The 26036-nt window shown below is 36.6% G+C and overlaps 1 protein-coding gene across 3 annotated transcripts; it reads right to left on the bottom strand.

The window, feature by feature from the left end:
- Window positions 1-4799: 4799 nt before the first annotated feature.
- On the bottom strand, window positions 4800-25699 carry DIPK2A (divergent protein kinase domain 2A). 3 transcript variants are annotated; one of them, XM_047784081.1, is made up of 3 exons: window positions 24934-25699; window positions 10284-10587; window positions 4800-7658 (listed from the first exon to the last, which is right to left on the bottom strand). In XM_047784081.1, the coding sequence occupies exons 1-3, from the start codon at window positions 25588-25590 to the stop codon at window positions 7327-7329; spliced, it is 1293 nt and encodes a 430-aa protein (XP_047640037.1). In that variant the 5' UTR covers window positions 25591-25699; the 3' UTR covers window positions 4800-7326. The 3 variants fall into 3 exon arrangements, with proteins under 3 accessions (XP_047640037.1, XP_047640054.1, XP_047640045.1); XM_047784098.1 differs by lacking the exon at window positions 24934-25699 and adding an exon at window positions 24649-24710; XM_047784089.1 differs by lacking the exon at window positions 24934-25699 and adding an exon at window positions 19659-19746.
- Window positions 25700-26036: the final 337 nt, after the last annotated feature.

Here is a 26036-nt window from a genome sequence, read left to right as displayed (position 1 = left end):
TCGCTTCCCAACTCCGCCTCTGATAAAAGTGGGGAAGATTAATTCTAGGATATAGTATTCAGAAAACTATTGTTACCATGGATATAGGCCATGCTGCCCAACAGCTTTATCAATAGGATAGGTGATACTCTTCTTGATTCTTGCATCTGCCTCTCAGTTTATTCTAAATCAGGCAGGAAGGTAAGAGGATGTTATTAGTTCTCTCAAGCTTTATCAACTAATTATTAGGAATGAGGGAAATAGTATTCTGAACATTACATTGGTAAAAATAAAAATAAATAATAGTCAGGCTTGGCAGGCAGTTAAGAAGTCTTTTTTTTTTTGGCTGCATCCACAGCATGTGGAAGTTCCTGGGCCAGGGATTGAACTTGCACCACAGCAGCAACCTAAACCACTGAAGTGACAGAACTCTCAAGAAGTCTATTCTTACATACTGTTTTGGGGAGTATAAATTGGTAATTCTTTGGAGAGCTGAGAGGTAGGTTATTATTTGATTATTAATAAGTTCGCATATTTTACATTAGGCCTGCTATGTTTCCTCTTTGGAGAACTGAAGGACTTAAGTTAGATATACTATACTGGTTTCATTTAATTTTGATCTGATAAAACAAAGAAATAAAACCATGAGCTGAAAATAAATAACCATACCTTAAGTATCATGATTACTGACTTTTTTTTCTTACTTTTGGTATTTCAACAAAAGGTGCAAAAATTAAGCTTCAAAAGTGATAATTTGACAAAAGTAAATAGTCCCCTCCCCCCTCATGTGATTTTCCCCTGCTGATTATAAATTATTATCCTATGAAGCACAGGAACCTAGAACCTAAAAATTCTCATGCTGAATCATATCTTTGGCAATTTCATCTAAACCACAGGAAGTTTTCTAAAAATATCTGCTGCCTCTCCCCCTGCTAAAACTAGTTTAGAGTCTTAAGTTACAAAGAGTTGAAAATCATGGGTAGCTGTGCACTGCCAGCAAGAAGCCAATTATTTAATCCTTGAATGAAGCTTCTTCTCTCTGGGCAAACCATTAATATTTATTTGTTATCACAATATATTTATATAGCACTTTACAGCTTTCAAAGTGTTTTCCCATACATCACTGCACCTGGCCAGTAAACCCGTAATGAATCAAAGAGGAAATGCTGTTTCTTTAATGTGAACACTATCTCATAGATGTTAAATAATTTATCTAGGGGAACAACTTGCAAGTGTCAAAGAAGGGATTTAAATTCTCTCAGAAACATCTAAGTACATATTTTTAATAGTTCAAAGAGGTCTATCTTCCCTCCCATTTTCACTGCCTTTTCTCAAATGACAGATTTCTATTTGTGGCTTTAGCAACAGCAAATTATTTTTTAAAAGAAAATATTAGTTTCAGGAGTTCCCATCATGGCTCAGTGGTTAACAAATCTGACTAGGAGCCACGAGGTTGCGGGTTCAATCCCTGGCCTTGCTCAGTGGGTTAAGGATCCAGCATTGCTGTGAGATGTGGCATAGGTTGCAGATGCAGCTCAGATCCCGCTTGGCTGTGGCTCTGGTGTAGGCTGGCGGCTACAGCTCAGATTAGACCCCTAGCTTGGGAACCTCCATATGCCATGGGAGCGGCCCTAGAAATGGCAGAGACAAAAAAAAAAAAAAAATATTAGTTTCAAAGGAAGATGGGGAAGTACTATCCTTAAAACCTCATCACATCTCATGAAGGTACACCAGTACCATTAACCAGTTTCATGAGACCAAAATCTGTGACTTATCCAAATTTTTACTTTTTTCTACTTTCCCAAATTATTCAAAAATAAGTTATGTCTGAAAACCATTACATAAAAGGACCACAAAATTATAGTTCCAGTAATAGTAGAAAAATCAAAGGAACTCGACCCATGGCATTACTATAAAAATATAGGCATTGATTTAAAAAAAAGTCTAAAGGCTTTCAGAATTGTTAATGAGACAACTGAAAATACACCTTTCAAGGCCAAGTCTCAGAAAATAATTTGGCATGGGTGTTTTACTCACTACTCCCTTTCCACCAACCTAATATTACTAAATGATTACTAAAAATATGGAAAGATAACCTATATAAGAAGTCCTTAAAGAGACTGCAATTAAGTAATATATATATATAATATATATATAGCTACTATATATATAGTAAGACATTAAAATCAATATCTTTAGGTACAAAATGAAAAAACAGGAGTTCCCCTTGTGGCTCAGTGGGTTAAGAACCTGATGCAGTGTCTGCGGAGGGTGTGGATTCGATCCCTAGCCCTGCTCTGTGGGTTAAGGATTAGGCGTTGCCACAAGATTCAGCATACATCACAGATGCAGCTCAGATCTGGTGTTGCTGTGGCTGTGGCATAGGCTGGCAGCTGCAGCTCTGATTCAACCCCTAGCCTGGGAACTTCCATATGCCACAGGTGTGCCCCTAAAAAGAAAATAAAGAAAATCGGTGAGACCATTCAATATCATTGGAGGCTCAAAGAGAAATACTGAAAGAGCAGTGCTTCTGCTTGTCCTATCTTTATCTAACAGCATGTAGGTGACCTCTCAATATTTTGAGTTACTAAACACTTGAGATACACAATGAAAAGTTAAGTTAAAATTAACAAAACCCAAGCCTGACTGCACAGATTTTTAATGGCCTGTCACCTTACAAGGTAGGCTTTCTTCCAAGTCTATATATTCTTAGAATTAGGGTATAAGGCATGAGGTACATTTTCAACAGTATCTGTAGAATAAAGGAAGGTGAAAGGGGAAAAAAAAAAACCACAACTTGAAAGGTTGAGCAAGTTTTGTAGATCCCGAGACAGAATATATTTGTAAACTCATGGTGGAAAGAATAATCTAAGTCTATATAGACCTGAGAGGCCTCACGTTTTGAAGTCAAAGTAAAAAGATCTTACCCTTTGTCTTTCATTTCCATAGCTTTCTACCCTTGTCTTCTATCTCTCTAACCCTTCTCCCTCACCTCTCTCTTAACCCTGACTTCCTCTTTTTCAGCTTGTACCTCAATTGGGATTTCTCTACCTCTTTTGCCCTCAAAAATCTCCCCTTCACTTATTTATTAATAATTGAGAAAATGCATTGGAACGTTTTATGCAATTACATAATCTTACCTTCAACTACACGCTTCTAGTTCTTAAAAGTTGCAACACGGTACAGCACAAAGAATGCTGAAGTCAATCAGAAAGTCAGTGTTGAGCCTGGGATCTGTCACTACCTATTTTTGTAACCATGGGCACATAACATTTTTTTGTTGTTGTCTTATTAGGGCCACACCCAAAGTATATGGAAGTTTGCAGGCTAGGGGTCAAAATTGGAGCTGCAGCTGCCAGCCTACGCCACAGACACAGCCAATGCTGGATCTGAGCTTTGCCTGTGACAACCTATAACACAGCTTGCAGCAACACCCAATCCTTCACCCACTGAGGGAGGTCAGGATGGAACCTGTGTCCTCATGGATACTAATCAGGTTCATTAGCCCTGAGCCTCAATGGGAACTCCACAAATAACTTCTCAAAAGAAAAAAAACTATAATGTTTTAATCCAAAATTTAGACATATAGCTCATTTAGTTGAATAGGTACTACTATGGTTTTTCTACGTATTAAAGCAAGTGCAAAATTAAAGTGGATGAGATTACTCAAGACATCCTCCTTATTGTTCAATTTTCTGTTTCCAGTTGATCTAAAAGCAGATCTGTTCAAATCGGGATTATAAAGATGACATTTGCATTTACTTTATGTTATTTAAGTTTCTTTTCAGGTAAAAGGTCCAACTCTTTTTCCTTGCAATTGTCAAAACAAAGCCAAGTCATTTATCCTGCAGAAGTACCTGTTTTCTGCATTTTGTTGGTTGCATTCCCAGGATGTTCTCTCTTTTGTGCTGTGTATTTCCCATTAATAGGTAGATCTTGGAACTTGATCAGATTCTGGCTTTTTTGCTTTTTCTGTCAAGATACTTCATAGGTGGTACTGAGTACCAATGAGTTATACTAGAAGGCACATCATTAAGATAAAAGAGTAAGTTCATCAGGTGCTGCCATCCTGATCCATCCATCCAATGTTTCTCATCAGCTTTTCAATTAATAGCTTCAGCAGTCATTGATGATCATTGCCTAGCTCTTGCCAATTTATTAGTTATCTAAAAACAGTGATATTCCAACAACACTCCTGAATACATGAACTGAAATAATTCTACAAATTCTTCCCCTCAATTATTTATTATCCTGGGGTAAGACAGAATAAATGTTTCTTCTCCCCATGTTACACCAGTTTTCAGAATAATTCCTCAACATATTTCCAAAAGTAACCGAGTTGCTTTGTTTTGTTTTGGGTCACTTTTATCATTTTGAATGCATAAGTTCCATAGTTAATGTGTTTCACTCCACTTCAGTTATTATCCGTGTTGATCATCAAATTATTCCATTTTATGGCCAGTGGTTTAGAACCCATGCAGTTGGATCTTGAGCTTTTGAGAAGATATCTTTTTTGAGTTTTTGAGAACTTTCTTGTTTCAGTGATATTGAGGTATTGCTGTTAATTTTTTAGATGTGTTTCTTGGAGGAGAAAATGCCTACTGTGTACACCTGAATCAAATTTAAGTTTTAAAAGTCACCAACTACTATAGAAAAACAGAAAAAAAGGCACACATCTTATAAGTCCAGCTCATACTCAACAGAGTTTCTCAAAATTATATCAAAATACATGCAACATAAAAAAAAACTTATCTATATAACCTCACTTTCTACTCAAGAAAAAGTTGAATATCTGAAGTTAAGAGATAGTCTGAAAAGTATGATTCTTAAAGTATTCTTTATTAAGATCATTAAAAGTTGTAGAAACAACTTTATATCATAAAGGCACAGGGAGACAGTTCTGATAAAATAGTCAAATTAAACAGTAACTTACAGTACAAAAGACAATTTTAATGCACATACAAACCCCAAATGTCTGATTCAAAAATATTTTACTGCGTCTATTTAATGGGCAATGATTAAAAATATAAATTGCTGCTGTATAATAAATATCTGATAGTGAACATCTTGATAGCAAAGTGAACAAAATATTTATTGCTTTTCACATATATATTTTTTCCCTGTAATTTTAAATTCCTAATTCTTTTACTATCTTCTCCTCAACTTTTCCAAAGATAAAAGAAATTCCACATAATCTCATGGGGAAATGGTGGTTACAAAAAATTACCTCAAGTAGCAATCACTGCTGGCAGTGTTTTCTCACTTCTTTTCTGCAATCATAATCACTCTTCCAAAAAGATAAATGTTAGCTAAACCACAGAAAGACAATTCTATGACTGGCATTCTAAGGTTTACAATGAATACATTATCAAATATAAAAGGTGTTCCACTTTGAAAATGTGTTTTTTTTTTTTGACATTTTGAATAAGAGGCAAATGTATGACAAAGTAATTTTACCTACTCCCCTCAAAAGTTTTCCAAAGTTGTAAAAAGTCAGCTTAGTAAAATTTCCAGCACATAAATATTTCTTTGAGGGCTAGTTGATATATATGTAATGTACTGATGTATAAAAATTAACATAATGTAATATATTTTACAATGAAGAGATCTTACCCTTCTTCCAGTTTTAAAACTGGGATTAACTTTATTGATTTCCTCCTATTCTTTTTGTAGCAACCCAGTTATAGATGGTATAAGAATTTCCGTCACAACAGTAAAATAACATGAAAGCATCATCCTAAGTTAATGAATGCTATTTCAACTTAATACCTACATTAAAGTCTTTGATAATCATTGTAAAGTTACTTAACCGTATGTCATGTTTAAACAGTGTGTAGCAGCTAGTAATGTACCTGGCATAGAGTTGATGCTCAATAAATAGTTGCTGAAGGAATGAAAAAGAAAAGAAAAACTTGGCTTTGGTTGTGCATATTTTAATCACTTTCTGATTAGAATAAGGTCGGTCTAGAACTAAATACTACACACTATACCAAATTTTGTCATAAACAAAAGTTATAATTTCAAACAGAAAACTATCACCTATGTTATTAGCAAAAGCCAATTTGTATACTCTAAAAAAGAGCCCGCAGAAATTTCACATTTGTTCATTTTTATCCACATATTTAAATTTGATGCTTTGATATTTAACAATTGGATAATGAAGACCAACTGGGGCAGACTGGCTAAATCTGTCTGCTTTATAATTACTAGTCCATCAATAAATAAAAAGTTACGATGCCAGATTAAACACAAACAATGACAATTATGCTGATTTTTGCAAAACAACAATGACTAAAAGGTAAGACATCTTTAAGTTACATATATTTAAAAGCAGTAGCTTAACTTTTCAACATAAAATAAAAACCAGGAAGATAATGATTTTAACAATGACAGAGTTGAAGTATTAGAAGTAGGATAGTAAGAATAAGTAGGTGACCAATTTTAAAATCTAACCACAGAACTAAATCTAATATTTCTTTGGCATATGCATTACTATTGTGGACTAGTTAGCATTTAAAAAATACTGTTTTTTTTCCTCAATCAAAATTAATATCAAGGTACAGGTTGCTAGTATACTCTTAAAGCCAAAATGACATTTTGCAGCATATGCCAAAGTTCATGTTTAGTGTACACTTATAATTACTGGCATAGAGGGATGTAACTGCTAAATAACCATAAATGATCTCATGCAATGGTGAAACCATAGAAAGTAGAAGAAATGTATTTATATAATAAAATATTCAGTTTTCTGAAAAAAACACAATAAACCTGGAAATCCTGCCCTAACAGTAAATGTGTACCGCATAGCACTGAACGAGAACTAGCCCAAACAGAAATGAAAACCTACTGTAACGTGAATGTGTAAAATTTTATTTAAAAAAAAACAAACATAAAAATGGGGGGGAAAAACAAACCCTACACATCAGAAGGAAAAAGTGGCCTATAAAACAGGCCAATCTAACCTGACATTCAAAGTAAATGCAAGAGATTCACAAAATCATGACAGTAATGCAAACTAAGTCAAGTACCAAGTACCCTTTGATACACAAGCCAATGTAACTATCAGACTCATTTCCAATAGCTTAACAATACTCATTAATCCACTCAGGTATTCAGGGGCAAAGCAGTCAACGATAGCTCAAGTCTCGAAAGAACAAACTTATTTGCAGAAGCATCGTGTGATTTTTGAAATTATATCCTATTCTGGTGGATGTGAACATAAGATCTATCAGTGCAAGTTTACCATCCTCTGAATATATTATTTCCAAATTTCACTTTTCCAGACAGTTTTTGGTGGTTCCATTTCAGCCAGTGCTATTTAAATGGGGAAAAAAGGTTCAGCATTGACTACCTCACATTGTTACTTAATTGTGCTAGATATTCACGCAGTTCTTTTGCAGCCTGGAATCTGCCATAGCGCTTCTTTGGGTTGGCACACTCATCCAGCAAGGCCTCTAGGCGGCCATCTTTGGCAATTTCACTTGGTGGATCATGAAGGAGTCCTCCAGACGTGCCACGCCAGGTGGCATGTCTGGATAAGAGGTTCTGACAAACAGCATAATAATTGTGGTCCACAGTGGCACGAGCACAAAGAATTTCCTTTGAAAATGATAAGCAAGCCTCCTTATCACAGTCATCAAATTTGCTTTCATACCATACATCCCAATTTTCAGGTTTATCTGTGAAAAGGAAGAAAGCAGAAAGAGAAAAATTATTTTAAGAGTTTTCATTGTTTCCCAACATGTAACATTCCACTAATTAACACAATAGTATTTGTTCTTAATTGGATTTTAACTTTAAACATTCAAATATACTAATTTATACACATTTGCTGTGAGTCCACCAATGCCTGGCTGAAGGATCAGACAAGGTCCCAACTACTAAAGGATTCAGCATAGAGTAAAACTCTCCATGATAAGAGAGAAAGAGCCACACAGAAGAATGACACAGTGCTACATAAATACAGGGGAAGCACTACCTCTGCGTGGGGCCATGGAAAGCTTCATAGAGAACAACTCTTTTAGGTATTGAAAGATAAGCAAGTATGAAAAAAGGGAAAAAAGCATACTAGGGACAGCCATAGCTTTAAGGATTGCTCCAGCTGATTCAGGAAACAATAAATTCACATGCTGGAGTGTAAGACAGATACATGGAAAGAAGGTACAGATAAGGCTGAAAAAATAGGTTGTACCCTGTATGGTCATGACTATGATTTGTCTAACAGAAATTCAACTCTGGGCTGAAGACTAGGGACTAAGGTGATGACAGCAATTAAATAAGGCCCAGGAAAAAAAAGCCAGATTGTAGTAATATTTGAGACAAAAATTAACAGGGAGTGCATGAGAAAAGTCTGAGGATCTAACTAGATGACAAGGTACACACTACTAACATATAAACACAGAGTGATATAAAATAGCTGTGAGGTATTCAGTAAAAAAGTTTACTCAAGAAATCAAAAGGCCACTATAGCCAAAGCATTAAGGGCAGCGAAGGGATGCTAAAAATGAAGTGGAATAGGGCCAAGTCACACAGATTATCCTCTGGTTAAGGAGTTCGAATTTTACTCCAAAAAACAATGGGAAGTCATTAAAAGCATTAAGCAAGGGAGTGCTAAGATCATGATTTATGTTTTAAAAAAGGAACTACGTGAGTAGAAGGAAACCAAAGGAGAATTTCAGAAAGTTACTAATCAGTTACTTGAAGAATTTGCCAATTAGGTGGTTGGTAACAGCACCGCAGACTTCTAGGTCAGGTTTAATGGGCTGAGAAATGAATGGGGGCTGAGGAAGTAGGGACAGGTAGTAAGCAAAACTTTAAAAATAGTAGGAAAGGAGGAAAGAATCTTGTACATACTTATTATGGGAAGTTAAGAAAAACTGGATTTCAAAGAGGGGGTGGGAAGTTAAAGAAGACAACTAATACAAGTTCTCAAAGAAGGATCTTTTCTCTCTGAAAGAGAGACGAATGTATTAACTAATGTGGATGATAAAGAGAAGGACACTGAAGAAGTTGCCCCAACAAGACCACAATTTCCCTATAAAGGTCATTTACTAGCAAGAGTTTAGAAAAGAGGGTGGATAAATAGATATGGCCTTTTGTGAAGTGTCTATTTAGATAGACCTACCAACAGGCAATTGAAAAGAACTGGCCAGAGCTAAAGCAGCACCGGAGCAATGTTCACTGTACAAAATGCAAGACTACAGAAGCTATATTGTATTCATCCAATTTTATTTTTGGAATAATTTTTTTTTTAAAGTTTAGGCAAGTTGCACAACTCTGTGAATGTAATAAAAACCACTGAACCGCACACTTGAAAAAAGAATGTTCTAAGCTGCTGTTTTGTTCACAATATAAGAAGAGCTAAGTGGGAAATGAAGCACTCCAAAGCAAGACATCTACTCCCTGTGGAAGGATCTACATGGCAGATCAAGAAATACACAGAAAGTGGTTTGGTAAGTATGGAACCAAGGCATTGAGAAAAATCTCAAGTATTTAACAAGATCAAGCTAAGATGATGCAAAAAGTAAATGTCAACTTAATACACTGCTGTTCCATTCACTGCATTCCGTTAAGTGCCACAAATGTTTGGTCTCTTCATCAAAAGACCCCCCCATATGACAGGAGGAGATTAAAAAAGACAAGACCCTTACCATGGAACAATTCTTCAGTTTCTTTTACTAAGTGTATCAGTTATAGAACTATCAGCTTTGTACTACAGGCTTTATCCCTGCAACTTTAAAATTCCTTTGACAATTTTCAAAACCAGACATTATGCCACCTATCCTGTGAAGAGGTCATAAATAAAGGAAGAGCAAAGTTTTGGATGAGATATAATAAAGTCAAACCAAAGTCAGAGATTTGCAGTGCTAAGAATCATCTCAATGGTTAAAAGAGGGGGAAAAAAAAATCACTGGAGGGGCCCCAAAGAATAATGAATCACAAAATATCTGAGACTCCACAAAAAAAGATGGCCTCCATGAAAGCAGTAAAGTGTCTCTGGTAACCTTTAACTATATAAAAACTTAATTCTGCATTAGACTCCTAAGCCACAGCAGAGAGCAGACAGTATGAAAAAGACATGTATAAACACACACACACACACACAGAGTATATCTGTGTTCAGTTGAACCTAAAGGATATTTTCCTAAACATGGACAAATTGACTAAGCACAAAAGTGTAAATATAATAAATCAGTATTTGTCTACTGATACTGGTCAAATAAAATAAAGATGTAGGGTTTGCGTCACATAAATGTAAACATTACCCTGACATAGGGAAAAAAATCTAAAAGTTATATACTTACTTTGTCTAATTAACCTTTTGTCAGCAACCAAAACATTTTCAGCATCCACAATGATGACCTTTCCATCTCTAGGACCAACTGCAAAATTGTCAAAGCTGACATCCAGGAGGTAGAGTGCAAATTCAAAGTCATTGTTTGTAAGCTGCTCTGCTATTTCCATTAATTGCCAAGCAAGGTCAACTCGTTTCTCCCAGGGCGCATTAAAGTAACTCCACAGTTCTTCTCCAACATAATTTACAGCCACCATTCTTCCACAAGCTCCAAGATATTTTGCAAATGGCCAACCTTCATCAGATGGAAAACTCTACAAAAGAATTATCTTATTATAAGAGATTCTGATCTCTCAGAGATTTGTACTAGGCATGAGCTTGGATTTTCTTGTTAAATTCAATAGTTCAATAAAGATAAACCTTATTTCTCTTCTAACCCATATCATTACCATGGACTTGAATATTTTTTGACAGATTTATCAGCAAAACACAAGACATCTTCATTACCAGATCTAAAAGTATGTATGCCTTCCTTTATCTTTTTGACTCTTTTAAGCACAAACAACCAATTTTTCTTTTGAATGTAGGACTGCAGGCCTATTAGCCAACAAGAATTTACCAGGCTCCAGGCACTATACTATCTATACTGGCAATAAGGGAGAACCACAATGTTTAAAATAAAAAAGAAAAATTTAGAGAAGACAGATACCAAACAAGTAACTATGAGTATAGTAAGTGTTAGTTACTAAAAAGTGGTGCAGGTCTCAAAGAGTTTTTAATAGGTGCATTATTTTGTCCACAAGTAGGAAGGGATGGAATTCAGAGAAGGATTCTAGATAAGTATCTTCTAATCTATACCTAAAAGGCTAGTAAAGAGCAACCTAATAACCTATTAATACAATCTCCACACCAACTACCTCTGGTTCCAAGTTTAGTCTTGCTTCCCCCTCCAAGGCCACCATATTTTCTACTCACCTTAAACCCACTTTAAAATTATTCTCCTAATCTTAGCAATATTTTTCTCACGGATTTTACAACTACTAGGAAGATTAATATCCGAAAACAAAAGGCTTCCAGGATCATAAACAAGTTATTTTCAACCTAAGTAAAATGGCAGGCCTATTCTAAGGTACCTGATAAAAAAAAAACAAAACGAAACAAAACCCATTCACCTGCAAGATAAGCACTAGAGTACAAAAGGGTGTGAAGTAATGTTTTAAACAACTTCTTGGAAGACCACATGACCAGATATGTTTTAAGAGCCATTTTTCAGCCTAAAAACTTTTCATAAATTGGGGTAAGAAATTATGCAAAGATCACACAAACTACAGAATATAAATATAGCCTACTTCCATGATAAAAAACTGAAAAATCTATATTCATTAAAAGAGCTAGAGATAGGCTCTTCTTGGACCCCCTCAAGAAAGTAATAATTCTTTCTACACTAAGCTTTTATAAAATTGACAAAACTCAGTAGTAACTCACATTAAAACTTTTATCAACTTTAAAGCAAAAAAGATTTTTAGAACCAAATTTCTTCCATAACCTATTTTCATTTGTGTTTCCTTTCAAGTCTATCAATGCACAATAACTATACTTGTACTTTGTACATATACCATTTTTCTTTTAAATTTTAATACCTGCAGTTTTGTGGCAAAATACTAATTATGTAAATTAAAAATTAAGATATGACATGATGGATCTTTAAATATAGTAAATGAATTGACTCGATTTTGTTCAGGGATGATATCTAGTGGTTCTTTAGTAATTAGAAGAAAGCACATTTTTTTACCTTGTATCTGAGATTTTTAACTTCTGGGCATTGGGAAAGTGAGATTGCTCATGTCCAATGTGACATAAAAACTGCTAACCACCTGTTCTTTTCAATTTTTTCTTCCCCAATAAGATACCTCCACAACCTTGAGAATTTATTTAGACAAAATGATTATAAAAGATTTAACTATTTCCCAGAAGTATTCATGTATAAAATCTCTGACATAAAAAATGAAAGCACTGGAAAAAAAAAACTGGCTCTGTGTGATTACATAGTTTTGTGGTGCAAAAAAGTAAAGCAAAAAACTCTTCCATACACTATTGGTGTATTATTCACATGCCATATTGTAGAACAGATACAAACATATCTTTGTGAAAATAAAATGGTCTTTGACAACAGAAGAAAAGGGAACCCTGCCAACATCTGCACATATACAAATGCCTACTTGTTTTTGGAGCTTATCCAACTGGCAAAAGACAGTCAAATACATACACACTTCATTACCCAAGTCCCTCATAGAAGAAAATTAAAATATATGAACAAATGTCACACTGAGCAAATTTATATTCATAGTAATTTCTGACAATGTTAGCTGAAATGCTATTATGCCTCATCTTAAGAGCAGTATATATAGTCTGCTACCTAATCTTTTGGAAGAACTTTTAATAAATGATTTCACATCATTTGCTCATATGACAAGAATTTTCACTGTGTAATCAAAATAGATTTCATTAATGAGAAGAGAATTCTACTGAACACACTGTAGTACCAAGAAAATGCTCAAAGGAAGCCAAAATATTTATAATCTGTATTTAAAACAATTCTGGCTTAGAACCAAATCACCACGATCAAGCAGAGTTCAAGAGATAAAATTTTAAGATGCTGCTTCTTAGATTTATTAAATACATCAAGAAATATGAAACAGAACTTCTTATTTCTGACTACCAAATTCCCACAGGGCTGAGATCCACATTCTTTTCTTTAAAATTTTAAAATCAGATTTTCAAATTGCCTACAATAGGACACAATTTATACCCTGAAATAAAATGTATTTTTTAATTTTCATTTTATTACTTTTATGGAAGTATAGTTGATTTACAGTATTGTATTAATTTCACATGTACAGCACAGTGATTCAGTTAAACATGTAATGTGTTTGTTTAGATTCTTCCAATTCTTTTTCCTTATAGGTTATTAAAAATTTCTGAGTAGAGTTCCCTGCGCTATACAGTAGGTCTTTGTTGGTTATCTACTTTATATATTTTAGTGTGCATATGTTAACTCCAACCTCCTAATTTATCTCTTTCTCTTGCCCCTCAATATATCCACTTTAATAAAGATAAGTTTGTTTTCTTTGTGGGCCTATTTCTGTTTTAGAAATGAGTTCATTTGCATCTTTTTTTTTAAGATTCCGCACATAAGCAATATCATATATTTGTCTTTCTCTGTCCATCCTTGCTGCTCCAAATGGCATGATTTCATTCTTCTTTATGGATGAATAATAATCCATTGTATATAGGTACCATGTCTTCTTCATCCATTCCTCTGTTGATGGACATTTAGGTCACTTCCATGTCCTGGCTATTGTAAATAGTGCTGCAATGAACACTTGGGTGCATGTATCTTTTGGAATTATGGCTATCTCTGGATAGATGTGCAGAAGTGGGATTGCAGGATCATATGGTAATCTATTTCTAGTTTTCTGAGTAACCTCCATACTGTTTTCCATAATGGGTGCACCAATTTACATTCCCACCAACAGTGGAGGAGGGCTTCCTTTTCTTCACACCCTCTCCAGCATTTATTACTTGTAGACTTTTGGATGATGGCCATTTTGGTTGCTATGGGGTGACAGATATCTCACTGTATTTTGACTGGCATTTCTCAAATAATTAGTGATGTTCAGCATCCTTTTATGTGCCTTTGGCCACCTATATGTTAGATCTTCTGTCCTTTTTTTTAATTGGGTTGTTTGATACTTTTTGTATTGAGCTGTATCATGAAATGTGTGCAAAGGATGATTTACTGAAAAATTGTGTACAAATACTTTTTATTTGAAGGAAAGAGTCATTAAACTTGGAATGGTTTAAATTCTAATCAGATTGGAGACACTCCAATGAACTGTTCAGGCTTTTCCATCAGGCTTGAATGTATGTCATAAAGTGTTAATATATATAAAGTTTTTAAAACTAAATATTAGTTTAAGATTATACAAAGGTACAGAACAGTTACAAACAATATTTATTGTATTACAGAGTTTTTTGTTGTTGTTGTTGTTGTTTTACATCAAGTTGGTGACCACCCAAAGGAAAAAAATCTACTGAATATTACTACCAGCATAAAAGTTAAAAATGGATATTTAAGTATTAGGTCAAACATGATTAACTCTAAGATTTAAATAAATGCCTTCACTGTTAATTTACAAGATAAAAAGTATTTTTAATACGAACCTAAGATAAATCACCACGTCTACCTATCTTTTAGCTTAAACCAAGGTTTCAGAAACGAAAATCCTTAATATTATCTTCATTTTATAAGGAAAATAAAGTGAAGGTGACATAAGATGTATTTAATCAATAAAGTAAAGAGAAAATTTAGATATTTCATATTCTTTAAAGTATATAATGTTTTATAAAATTTCTATACTTAAGGGCAAAATAGTACGTAAGCAGAATAATGGACTTGAAACCACAAGTCCAGCTTTAAGTTTCAACTTCATGTCTGCATCTCACCAGCAGTGTGATGGTAGCAAAATCTTAGAGCTTTAGTCTCTTCCCCTGTAAAACTAGGAATATTTGCTCCACATTCATCAGGGTAATCTGAGATCAAAGGGGGAGGAAGCATGAAATGTATAATTTACCACTGCTTTATGAAGAATTGCTTACCAAAACATTTTTATACTTTCTATTTAAGTCTTCCTATGTACACAAGTCCATACATTCATCAATAGACGTGCTTGTTTTCCTATCACCTACTGAAAGGCATCTACGAATACTGAACACATTCCAAATACAGCTAAGAACCACTAAATTAGAGATCTATCTTCACTGTCCTCTGGTACTTTCTATTTATAAATAACATATAAACTAGTTACCAAACTTTAAACAGGTTTGATGCTGTGAGAAATGAACAGGGTATCCACAAGCACTAAAAACATGAAAAAATTAAAACTTGGTAATATGCATACACATAAACACAACATTTTAATGAGCTTTTCATTTATAATAGGTAAGCACCACAAAATAAATTCTAAATGCTAATGTGACTAACACCTGTTGATCAAAACCAAATGTCATGGCTGTATGTGATCAATAAGTGGGATGTTGAGTTCCCTTATGGTGCAGTGGGTTAAAAATCTGGCATTGTCACTGCAATGGTTTGGGTCACTGCTGTGACAAGGGTTCAATCCCTGGTCCAGGAATTTCTGCATGCCGTAGATGCGGCCAAAAAATAAAAAATAAATGGGATGCGAAATCTATGAATTCTAGAGTTGGAGGGTACCTGAGTTTTAAATCTAGTTCAATTTTAATAGCATATTTTAAGTGATTTGCCTCAAGTCACACAAGTCAATAGAAGGTGAAGTCAGGCCAATACAACCCCTCAATCCAATATACTTCTGTTTCAGAAGTTTTCAAATTTTAGAAAGGTTATCGGTATGTATAATTTCATACTCATATTATATAATGCCTTCAGGAAGAGTCTGAGGTAGCGCCTCACAAGGAAATACATTATGCTGCAAAAATAATGTACACTTATTCATCCCAAGTGAGATAAAGCATATAATGTACTTCCTGTGTTTTCATATTTGTTTTTAACATGACAAAACCTTTTTTTTTTCAGAATTTTAAATTTGGAATCGCAGATAAAGAATTGTAGGTCAACCCACATTTCACTGACTAATACAACAGCTGGAGCAAAAGGCAGCGAGAAGTTATTGCGGAACGTAAAGAATACAAATTGTGAATTAAAAAATCCTAGGTCTAGCGTAACTCCACCACAAAATGCAAAGTAGACAGTTGTAAAAATAAAACATAGTCCCTATTCTCAGGAAAGCTTCCCAGCCTGAGGTGGGAAGATGATTATTAAATACATATAAATTATAAATTATGGAATTTGTTACAAATTACAGAAGTATAGAGAATGCTGAGAGAGAAGAATAGGGACCTATTTCAGATTGTGTGGGAAAGGACAGCCTCTCAAAGGAAGCACTACTTAGGGACCAAGATCTAAAGGATGAGCATAGTATTATATAGACTGGGGATGAGGCATTAAGAATATTCCAGGTAGATGTTAGAGCCAGAAAATTGTCTTCTCAGAACTGAAAAGAGGAAAAAAAAGGCCAAACCAGTGGCATGAAATGAGGAGGGAATGGCTTGAAGTATGGGGAGGAAAGCAGGAATCAGATCATGCTGGAACTTAACAGAATAAAACACAAAGTGCTCAACATGGTCTCTATGCTATGAAAAAAACAAATATGTGCCCAAGCTTTAACATTCAGAAATATCTTATTTATTGAAGTTAACCAATATCCCGTGGCATCATTCTGAAAAAGAGAGTTTTTACAATATCCCAATATCCTTTCATCAATAGCCATTGTCCTACCAGATTAATTAGGTCATTTTATTCTACTATGTCAGAATACAGTCCTAAAAAAAAAAGAGGCATGGGATATATAAGAAAAACAGAACAAAATAAGGTCAACTCTAAATCGTTTGTATTCTATTATTCTTTTCTCTCTTTACAACACCAAAAGTAAGGTGGTTTGCAGTCCAAGTTAGATAATTCTTTTCATACAAAAAATATAAAATATTTTGTAGCCATTTATTATCTCACAATAGTCCATTATAAGGAATATAACTTTGCAGTTCACCTAAAAAAGAAATATTACAAGACTAGTTTTTAAGGGTGAAAATTCCTAATAAAAAGATACTGGCTTGAAAAAAATCCATTAATAATCAAAATACACAATCTAAAATCTAGTTACAGATTTTCTATAGAACTGGCTTAAACTTGAGAATACTTAAAGTAAATGTTATCAGAGGACAGAAAGTGCTTAAAGGTTCAATGTGAGTTTCTAAATTATTTTTAAAAGCCCAAATTTGAACAAAATCCCATTGTAGTAATGCATGTTATAACAGCTGTTCATAGAGATTAGTCAACTGTACTGGTGACAGACTAATGTGTTCACAGTTTTGTGAACTGTCTGGAGGGGGAATAGAATAAAATTACTGGGATGATTTAATGGTTACCTAATTTTTGCTAACATTTCTCTAAGCCCTTAGCTTCTTAATTTATACTGTCAAATAGTGGCCAAAATCTACTGCAAATACTGTAGAATCTTGGTAATCTCAAGATTTTCATGTCATAGGATATGTTCTATTTATTTCATTAAATAATTTTCTGGATGCCATTTCCACCCACCTACAATTCCAACAATATTAAGCATGCCTTGAAAATAGCAAGGCTTGTTATTTCATTGAATATCATGTCCAACAGCTGTACCTAAAATTGGAAGCTTATATTAAAATGCAACAACAACAACAAACTACCAAGTCTAATAGAAATAACTCTTTTAGAATAGTTAAAAAAAAAAAAAAACCACTTGGCTGCAAATTTTAAATATGCATAAATTTACTAGTCTCATCTGACCCTTTCTTACCTCAAGAGAACTAGCAATTCTGATCCATGTTTCTAAGTTGAAATACATACCCAGAAACACATCAAGTATTTATTTTGAGTAAAACAAAATGTCAAATGGGGGGGGGGGATAGCTAAAAGCAGCTTCTTTTGGACCCAATAACCTAAGAATGCCCCCTTACTTCCTTTAGTCAAGATCTGATTTCTTTAAAAAAAAAAAAAAAAAAATCCAATAGAACAGTGCTAACTTCCTCTGTTCCCCTGAAACACAAACTGAATTAACACGGTCTTTCAGAAGTATAGAAAAATATCTGCTAGATGCATACTATAGTATTTCTGTGCATTAAATACCTCATGCCTGGTTTTAGATTTGCATTCCCATTTCTGCCTTAAATTTAACACAGCCAAAATCCCCCCACCCCAAAGCCATGCAGTTGCTCGGACCAAAAATTATCCTTTATTTTTCTCTTTCCTTCACTTCATAACCCATCATCGAGTCTTGTCAGGTATTTCTCCAAAACATATTGGGTCTAACCACTTTTCATAACCTCCACTGCAACCACCTTAATAAAAACTACCAAGCTTTCTCCCACAAACCACGGCAAAAGCCTTTCCAATTCCTCTTACCCCTTTTAATCCATTCTCCACAAAACAAGCCCTGCTTAAAAAACGAACAAAAAAATCTTCTAGTTTCCCAATGCTATGAAATCAAAATCCTAAGCTCATTAAGCATGCCTACAAGGCTCTCTACAGGATATGGATGGGCCTTGCCTATTTCTATGATCTTGTGTTCTACCACGCTTCCTTACTCCAGTGCCCGCTCCTGTTTTGGGCCCTCTGAATTTGGCACACCTCTTGTTTAAAAATACTGTGCCCTCAGAACTTTGCTCTAGTGTCTTTTTCTCATCATTCACACCTCCACTAAAATGTCACTCTTCCTGACCACCCAATGTAAAGTATTCTATCACCAATCCAATTCTCCATCACAGGAGCCTGCTTTGTTCTTAGAGTATGTAAAATCTAAAATTACCTTATTTTTTACATGTTTGCTGCCCACACCTAGTGCCCCAGAAAACAAAGACTAAACAAATGTGCCCTGGCCTGTCATCTTTATTGTACCCTAAGGGCAAAGGCCAGTTCCTAGCATTACTGAGCAATTGACACAATTTTTGTCAGATTTCTTCATTTCATAGTTGAAACTCCAAATGAGCACTAAGGCAAAATATGACAAAGATCCTGAAACATCACACCTACCTCAGATAATAAATCTTTTTAAGGTTCTATCTCAGCATCTAAGCATGCCTTGAAATAACCCAGATTTAACCTCTATTTTTAAAATGATCATTCACCAAGGTACTAAATAGAGTTATTAAAGTTAATAATGATTTACAAAGAAAAATTAAACTATTTGCCTTGTATTACTGAATTCTTATGTGAATCATATTTCCTACAATATTTACTTTATCATCATAGGGAACACATCCCTAACCCCCTTTCTCATTACTATTCAAAAAAACTTCATAGTTTAAAGCAGAAGCTACATTTACGATGTGTGTATGTCCATCTAAAATACATGACATTTGAACATTTACCACAGGAAGAGAAAAATGTACATATTCCTAAGACAGATGTCAACATAGTGTACTAAGAAACTTTTTAATTACTATAGCCATCTTAAAATGAAATAAGCTGATTTTCAAAGAAATAAAATACAGTAAAAAACTTTACAATTAAGGATATTTTGCATATTTTATCTAAATAGTCCTATCTCCTTTAATCTTTGAAACAATCCTGTTGGATAAATGTTAACATTCCCATTTTACTGATTAAAAAATTGTCTCAAACATTAAATGACTTGCTCTTTGCCATCCAACAACTTTGTGGTAGCACAGAATGCTATTACAATACTGCCCTTACCACACCTCCTGCCTCCATCACCCTACCCCCCAAATCTTTGGGCAAAATCCCACTTACCCTCAGAACTCAATTCCTCGGTATTGACTTCTGGTATCCTCTGGTATCCACTCTATGAGACACGCAGATGTCCTTCCCTAAATGAGTTATCTGACAGAGTACATAATATCTTTGTTTGTAGAGCTTATTATGCTATATTGATTGCAATTCATCATTTATATACATACCTCCTACATAGCTAAGCTACATGATGCCTTTCAAGGCATCTTTCCTAAGACCTTTTCAACTCAAATGCCTCCTAACAGACTATTTACCAAATGAACGAACAAAATTCAGTTCTTCTGACTTTTAAATACAGGTCTATTAAGTCCAGAGATCTTCCAGGTATTTCAGATAATTTCCTATCAAGAATCTATAAAAAGACATAAAAATTGGATAAAAAAAATTTGATTACATAATTTAAAGCCTTTCAGGGTCTACAACCATGATGAGTAACTATCCTCACCTTATACCAATAATTTTACTGACACTCTTAAGACATTTTATAATCAGTTACTAAAATTCATTGTATGTAGAGGAAAAATGCAGGGCTTATATTCTAAGACCATATTAGTTTAATATGTACATGAGTGAAAAGCAAAGAAAATACGTCAGCATTCTGTTTACAGTCACCAGCAATATAGCAAGTAGGCCAGAGACCATAAGCTAGAAAATTAGAATAAAAACCAGTCAAATGATCCTCTGAGAAATCAACCATGTATGTCCAGAAAGCAGAGCCCCAAAAAAGTAAGCTTTCTATTAGTACCCACCAACACCTGTGAGAAATATGTGCTGACCCATGCAATGGAAATATGAGGGAACATAGTTAGAAAATTAGACACAAGTACAGAAAGGACCTCAGAATTAGTAACAGTCAAAAGATATGGATATGCAGAAAATAGGCCGGGGTGTCAAATAATTCTGCTCCCCTGACCCGGAAGTGGTGCTTTCCTAAGGATGATTTTTGCTTCTATAATCTTTCCAAAATAAAAGTCTCCTCCTTTTTTTGGACCCAATTTACATAAGTTTTAGTATTTTTACCTTTTCACAAAGGATGATCAAGTGACAAGTGTCAATGAACCCCCTGATTAAAAACAAGAAAAAAAATCCTCTAGATTTAAGCTTATGAATTTACTAGGTAAAAAGTGCTCTTCTCAAAACTACCTAGTCAGAACCATCCCTGAAGTCTAAATCTGAGAGGGCAGTTAGTACAGCAGTAGCCAGTAGGAGAGAAGTAGGTGGCTCCCTATAAACTGCAGCCTGAAAAGAATCTCCTGACATAAAGTCTGGAACATCCTTTCTACATGCTATTGCCCCACGAGATCGTTAGCTACCTTTAACTGCAGACTTTTCCCTTTAAAGACAGTCTTGAATTTTTGTTTTGTTTTAATCTGATTTCACACATGAAAAATTGGGGGATAGGAAGATAAGCTGGAAACAGGGCTAACTAGCCTGGCCTTCAAGCCATACCCCCAGGCAGTAATCAAGAACCAAAACCTCCAGAAAAGCTTAAACACACCAGTTAAAGTCAAGCTCAAAAGCAGAAGAACAATAATTTTGCAAGAGTATGAGAGTCACAGGATGTTTAGGCTGAAAAGGAAAGATCTATTCCAGTAGTCTCACTTTACAGGTAAGTAAAGGACTTCAAAAAATCCAGATAGCATCTTTCTCTCTCATACATACATTCTCCATAAATTAAGGAATAGGTAAGTACAAATACAGGGATACATTTTATTGATAGCAGAAAACATCTTGCTATATTGCTAAATATATCAACACCTTAATTTTTTACTATCCTAAGAATGCTATACACAATATTATGAAGTCCCTCGCCAAATTTTCCCCCCATAAAATTATGGAATACTTGTAATTAAAATATACTTCTTCCTGAAGTAAAAATGTTAAGAGGAAAAGAAGACATCAGAGTAGAAGATAAAGATTCTAGCATTACCTTGTTGCTTGGTGTTTATAAAAATTTTTTAAATTAGTCTGTGGCAGAACAGCTTTAAGAGCTAGATAAGCTGCTGTAAGTTATTAAAACTACTCAACAATGGGAGGAGAGTGTACTTTTACATCATTTCATATAAGGAAATCTGTACTACAAATCCATGTAGCCTTATATAGATAAGGTAGGTCCATAACATATCTGGCAGACATTTAATAACATTCACATCTCCTTTCAAGGCATAATAGAAACTGCAGTTTGGTACTATTTCTTAAAATCAGAAAAGGCAAGTTTAATGGGTTAAACTCATATATACTTTTCAGTTCTTTCTTTAGCATCTTGTTAAAGAGATTTTTAAATGTTTACTTTGGAAGCATGTTTACTACATTGGAACTTTTGTTTGAATTCAGTTTAGAAGACTTTTTCTCCCAAGTAGTTAATTTTGGTGCAACAACTGTCCAAAAATTCAATAGGTAGCTCCCTCTCCTGGAAAAAAAAATGTAAGTTCCTGTTTAAGTTGTAAAACACACACTTTTATACCCTTAAAAATATTTTTTAAAAATACACAAGCATCAAAATATACAGAGAGAGCCAAATTTAAGTGATTTTTCTACCCTTATCAATTAATATCCCAATACTATCATAATCAGCTATTAAGTTTCACAGAAACCTGTTTACTTAAATTGTGTACATTTACCTAGCTAACAAAAAGTAATGAACAATCATGATTTGACTTAATGTATAAAAATCTTTACACTTGATCATTGAATTTTGAGATTCCTTTCACTTTAGTGGTTTCATACTGTCATCAAACCTTCATTATATGTTCATACTTAACTCACTAGTTTTTACCAAAGATAATGTGGTTCTATAAAGAAAGTAGCAGCTCTATGAAGATCTTTTACTTAAAAAAAGTCTTCTTATTCTACTCGCTTGTTTGTCAGTTAAAATAATAATAATAATAAACATACCAAAGACTGGTACTAAACATCTTAAATTTATATTTTACACAGCATGTAAACAGCTATAGAACTGAGTTGACTAAATTAAAAATTCAATTTATAAATATCACAGTCAACAATGTTGATACATATATTTCTTCACATACCAAAAACAAACTCATACTCTATAATCCACCTAGCCACCAGTGCAGAGCGACTGTCAGTAAATTTCAATTACCAAAATACTACTGATCTTTTTTTTTTTTTACTATTTTCTTTTTTTCTCAATGAATTTATTTTATTTATAGCTGTACAATGATCATCACAATCCAATTTTACCAGATTTCCATCCCACAACCCAGCACATCCCCCCACCTCCCACTACTGATCTTTTTTAAAGTTGCTTATCACTAAAGATGAAAACAGAGAAAAAGTTTAAGGGAAGAGTTAATAAGAAAAGATACAAGCTCACTTTACTACCTCAACTGTAAACTGAAGATGCTAATACTTCAAATTTCAAAAACACATAAGCTTCCCAAATAAAGCAGATTTACCTTCATACAAATCAAGTACCTTAATTCCTTATAAGTTCCTTAAAGTGCCATATGTTTATAGAACTGGATATATAAAACTCTAAAGATATTGGTTCTAATATTAACTGAATTACCTGATAATGTGTCAATACGCAGCCACTATTATAGGTGCAGAAAATGTGTATCACTAAGATAGCTCCTCACTAAATTTTTAGGTCCCAGAGAATTTGACAGACTCTATATAACAAACCAAACTGCTAGAGCTTTCTCCAGGGACCAACCTTGCTAACACAAACATCTTTCTCAAAGAGAAAAGGCAACTTAAATTAAAAAAGAAAAAGAAAGTATCAAATCAAATGTATATATTGTAAATATGGACCTAAGCTTTAGAGGCTGACTAGTTTTGAAAGGAAGAAATAAAGTAATTACTCTGAGGGAAGTTAAACCAGTTTTGCATACACCGTTAAGGAGAGCAGCATTTTATACACAATCTGTACATCCTAAGACGCTTTAAAATTTATCAGGACCCACATTACAGTTTTCTTCAAAGCAAAATATTTGCGTTAAAATTATTTGACTGAACTAATCACACTATGCTCATTTCTCTTAGCTAAGTTGGGCAGCAGAGAACTTGAGAAAAGCAAACAGTATCATTGAATTCTGCACATTCCTATTCACACACTTCAGATTTTAAAAAATACAAATCTCCCAGTGACATTCTTAGCAGCGCAGAGAGGGTGTGAAGTACACCAAATTACTTGTGATTAATTTTAAGTCATTCTTTCCCCTTTGTATTGGCAATACAGCACAACTGGTATGGAAAAGAAGGAAGGTTATTTTCCCTGGGAATATCATAAGAGATCACAGCACCAAAGTTGCAACCACTATCCAAGGACACTGCATTAAAGACGAGTGGGAATGTGTATAAACTCCGTAACTTTTCCCAAGGTAAGCAGGGTTTTTTTTGGGGGGGCGGGGTGTTTTCCTCTTAGCTGTCACCACCAGTAAAAAGATCCCAACCTACTCCCCGAAAAGGCTCCTTTGTCTTCAAAATAAAGTCACGAGAGAGCCACTAAGTCAAACAGGAGAAAGGTGACTCTCGTCTCCCCATTTCCAGCCCTGGCCTAACATTTCGTCTCCTCCTGCAGTCAAATTACCAGATGAACAGAGCAGGTCACAGGATCAGGATGAAAATGCCCGATTTGGCCTTAAACCCTCGCAGCCCCAAGTCCAACGACGCCTTACTTTTTTTTCTCTTTCTAATCACACTTAAAGCAGGCCTCATGGATTAGCCCCATCCGGACCACAGTTTCCATACTCTAACCTCATCCTCCCGAGTTTGTCCCCAAATCTGCTACCCCAAATGATTCGCCAGGTGAATGAGCTAAGGGATAAAACAAAGAGACTTTGGGGCCGAAGTTAAGCCAGTCACGAGGGGTACTAAAGGGGAAAGCAAAGCGGTATAGAAACACTTAAGAACTAAGGTCCTCCTAAACAGACTGCGCCGAGGAAGTGCAAGCCCGGCGAGCAAAGCAGAAAGGCAAGGAGGAGAGCCGAAGGAAACTCGCCGGAGAGACATTTTGGGAGCGTACCAGACCAAACGCGCTCCCTCTGGCGTTGAAAGATCCGCAATCAGAACCGAGATGTGCCCGCGTCTAGGTGACAAGAGCAAGCCTTGCCACCAGCTGGGTCGCCTTCCACGATCCCGCACCGCGCCCGGGGGTCCCCAGCGCCGTTCCTTTCCCAAGCCCGCCGCCTGGCCCCCAGGGGGCCAGGTCCTGACAGGAGGACCGGCGAGGGCGGGGCCGCTGCTCCCGACTCCCGTAACCTGGGTGGCCCTCCGGGCAGGATGCCCCCCTCCGGGGCTTCGCGCCTACCTGTAGCACCAGCGGCTCGGGGTTGAAGGCCAGGGTCAACAGCAGCTGCATACGCTCCGAGTCCTTGAGGTTGCGGAGCAGGAAACTGCCCGAGTCCTTGGTCTCGGCGTAGCGGCGCACCAGGCGGTCGAGCAGACGCTGCGAGGGGCAGTGCACCAGGTCGGACCAGCCCTCCACCGCCTCGGGCGTGAGCAGCCGCACGTCGCCGTTGAGGCGCGCGAACTCGGTGCGGGGCATGGCCTGGAGCAGGTCGCAGCGGGGCCGGCCGGTGGCCCGCTTGCAGATGCTCTGGTCGAGCTGCGCCAGCTCGCGCTGCGAGCCAAGGCGCTTGAGCACCACTCGGCGGCGGCCGCCCTCGCGGGGCTCGCCGTACTGCGCGAAGTAGACGTTCTTCACGTTAAGGAAGTCCAGCAGGCGCAGGCGGCCCCACGCCTCGAACACCACCTGCCCGTTGAGGAAGCGGCGGCACCAGCTCGTACCGAAGCACGCCGGGCACTTATTGAGCTGGAGGAAGCGCCGGTCGGCCAGTTCGTTCCGCTGCCAGGAGGCGAGCAGCGACGGCGAGTGCAGCACCATCAGCACCAACAGGCTGCCCAGCGCCGCCAGCTTCAGCGAGCGGGACAGGCGGCCCAGCTTCGGGGGCACCAGGCGCCACATCCCGCCCGCCGCCGCCCGTCCGCCCGCACCCGGAGGGCGAGGGCACCCCCGGGGCGCCCCCGCCGCGCCGAAACCCGGGGAGCGACCGGCAGGGGGCCCCCGGGCGAGTGAAGGAGCGAAGGCGCGGGCTGGGGCGGGAAGCGGAGTAGGTGTGTAAGAGAGACGGGGAGCTGGAAGGAACCGACCGGAGCAGGCTGCGACTTCTCCCAGTCACTAGTCTCCACAACTCTCGAGCTCCCTCCTCCGAGCTCCCCGCCCTCCGACTCCGGCAGCGCCTCCTCCAAGCCAGTCAAGTTATACAGCAGCGGGAGGCGGAGGGAGCGCGGGGACCCAACGCCCGCGCGCCCGCGTCCGCCCGTGTGCGCGCACGCGTATAGCTAGCTCGGGGCGCGAGAGCTGCGGCGGCGGCGTCCGCCTCCTGGGCGAGCGGGGTGTCTGAGAAGAGG

Source organism: Phacochoerus africanus, chromosome 1, assembly GCF_016906955.1.
Source record: "Phacochoerus africanus isolate WHEZ1 chromosome 1, ROS_Pafr_v1, whole genome shotgun sequence".
Classification (NCBI taxonomy): domain Eukaryota; kingdom Metazoa; phylum Chordata; class Mammalia; order Artiodactyla; family Suidae; genus Phacochoerus; species Phacochoerus africanus.
This window is presented reverse-complemented; position numbering and strand designations above follow the sequence as displayed.

What these genes read in the sequence shown, in the direction of transcription:
- DIPK2A (XM_047784081.1), bottom strand. Translation starts at nt 25,590, where the DNA reads ATGTGGCGCCTGGTGCCCCCGAAGCTGGGCCGCCTGTCCCGCTCGCTG. An exon ending in CCGAGCCGCTGGTGCTACAG is followed by an intron (nt 10,588 to 24,933) that starts GTAGGCGCGAAG and finishes ATTCTTTTGTAG; the next exon opens with AGTTTTCCATCTGATGAAGG. An exon ending in CAAAAGGTTAATTAGACAAA is followed by an intron (nt 7,659 to 10,283) that starts GTAAGTATATAA and finishes TCCTTTTCACAG; the next exon opens with ATAAACCTGAAAATTGGGAT.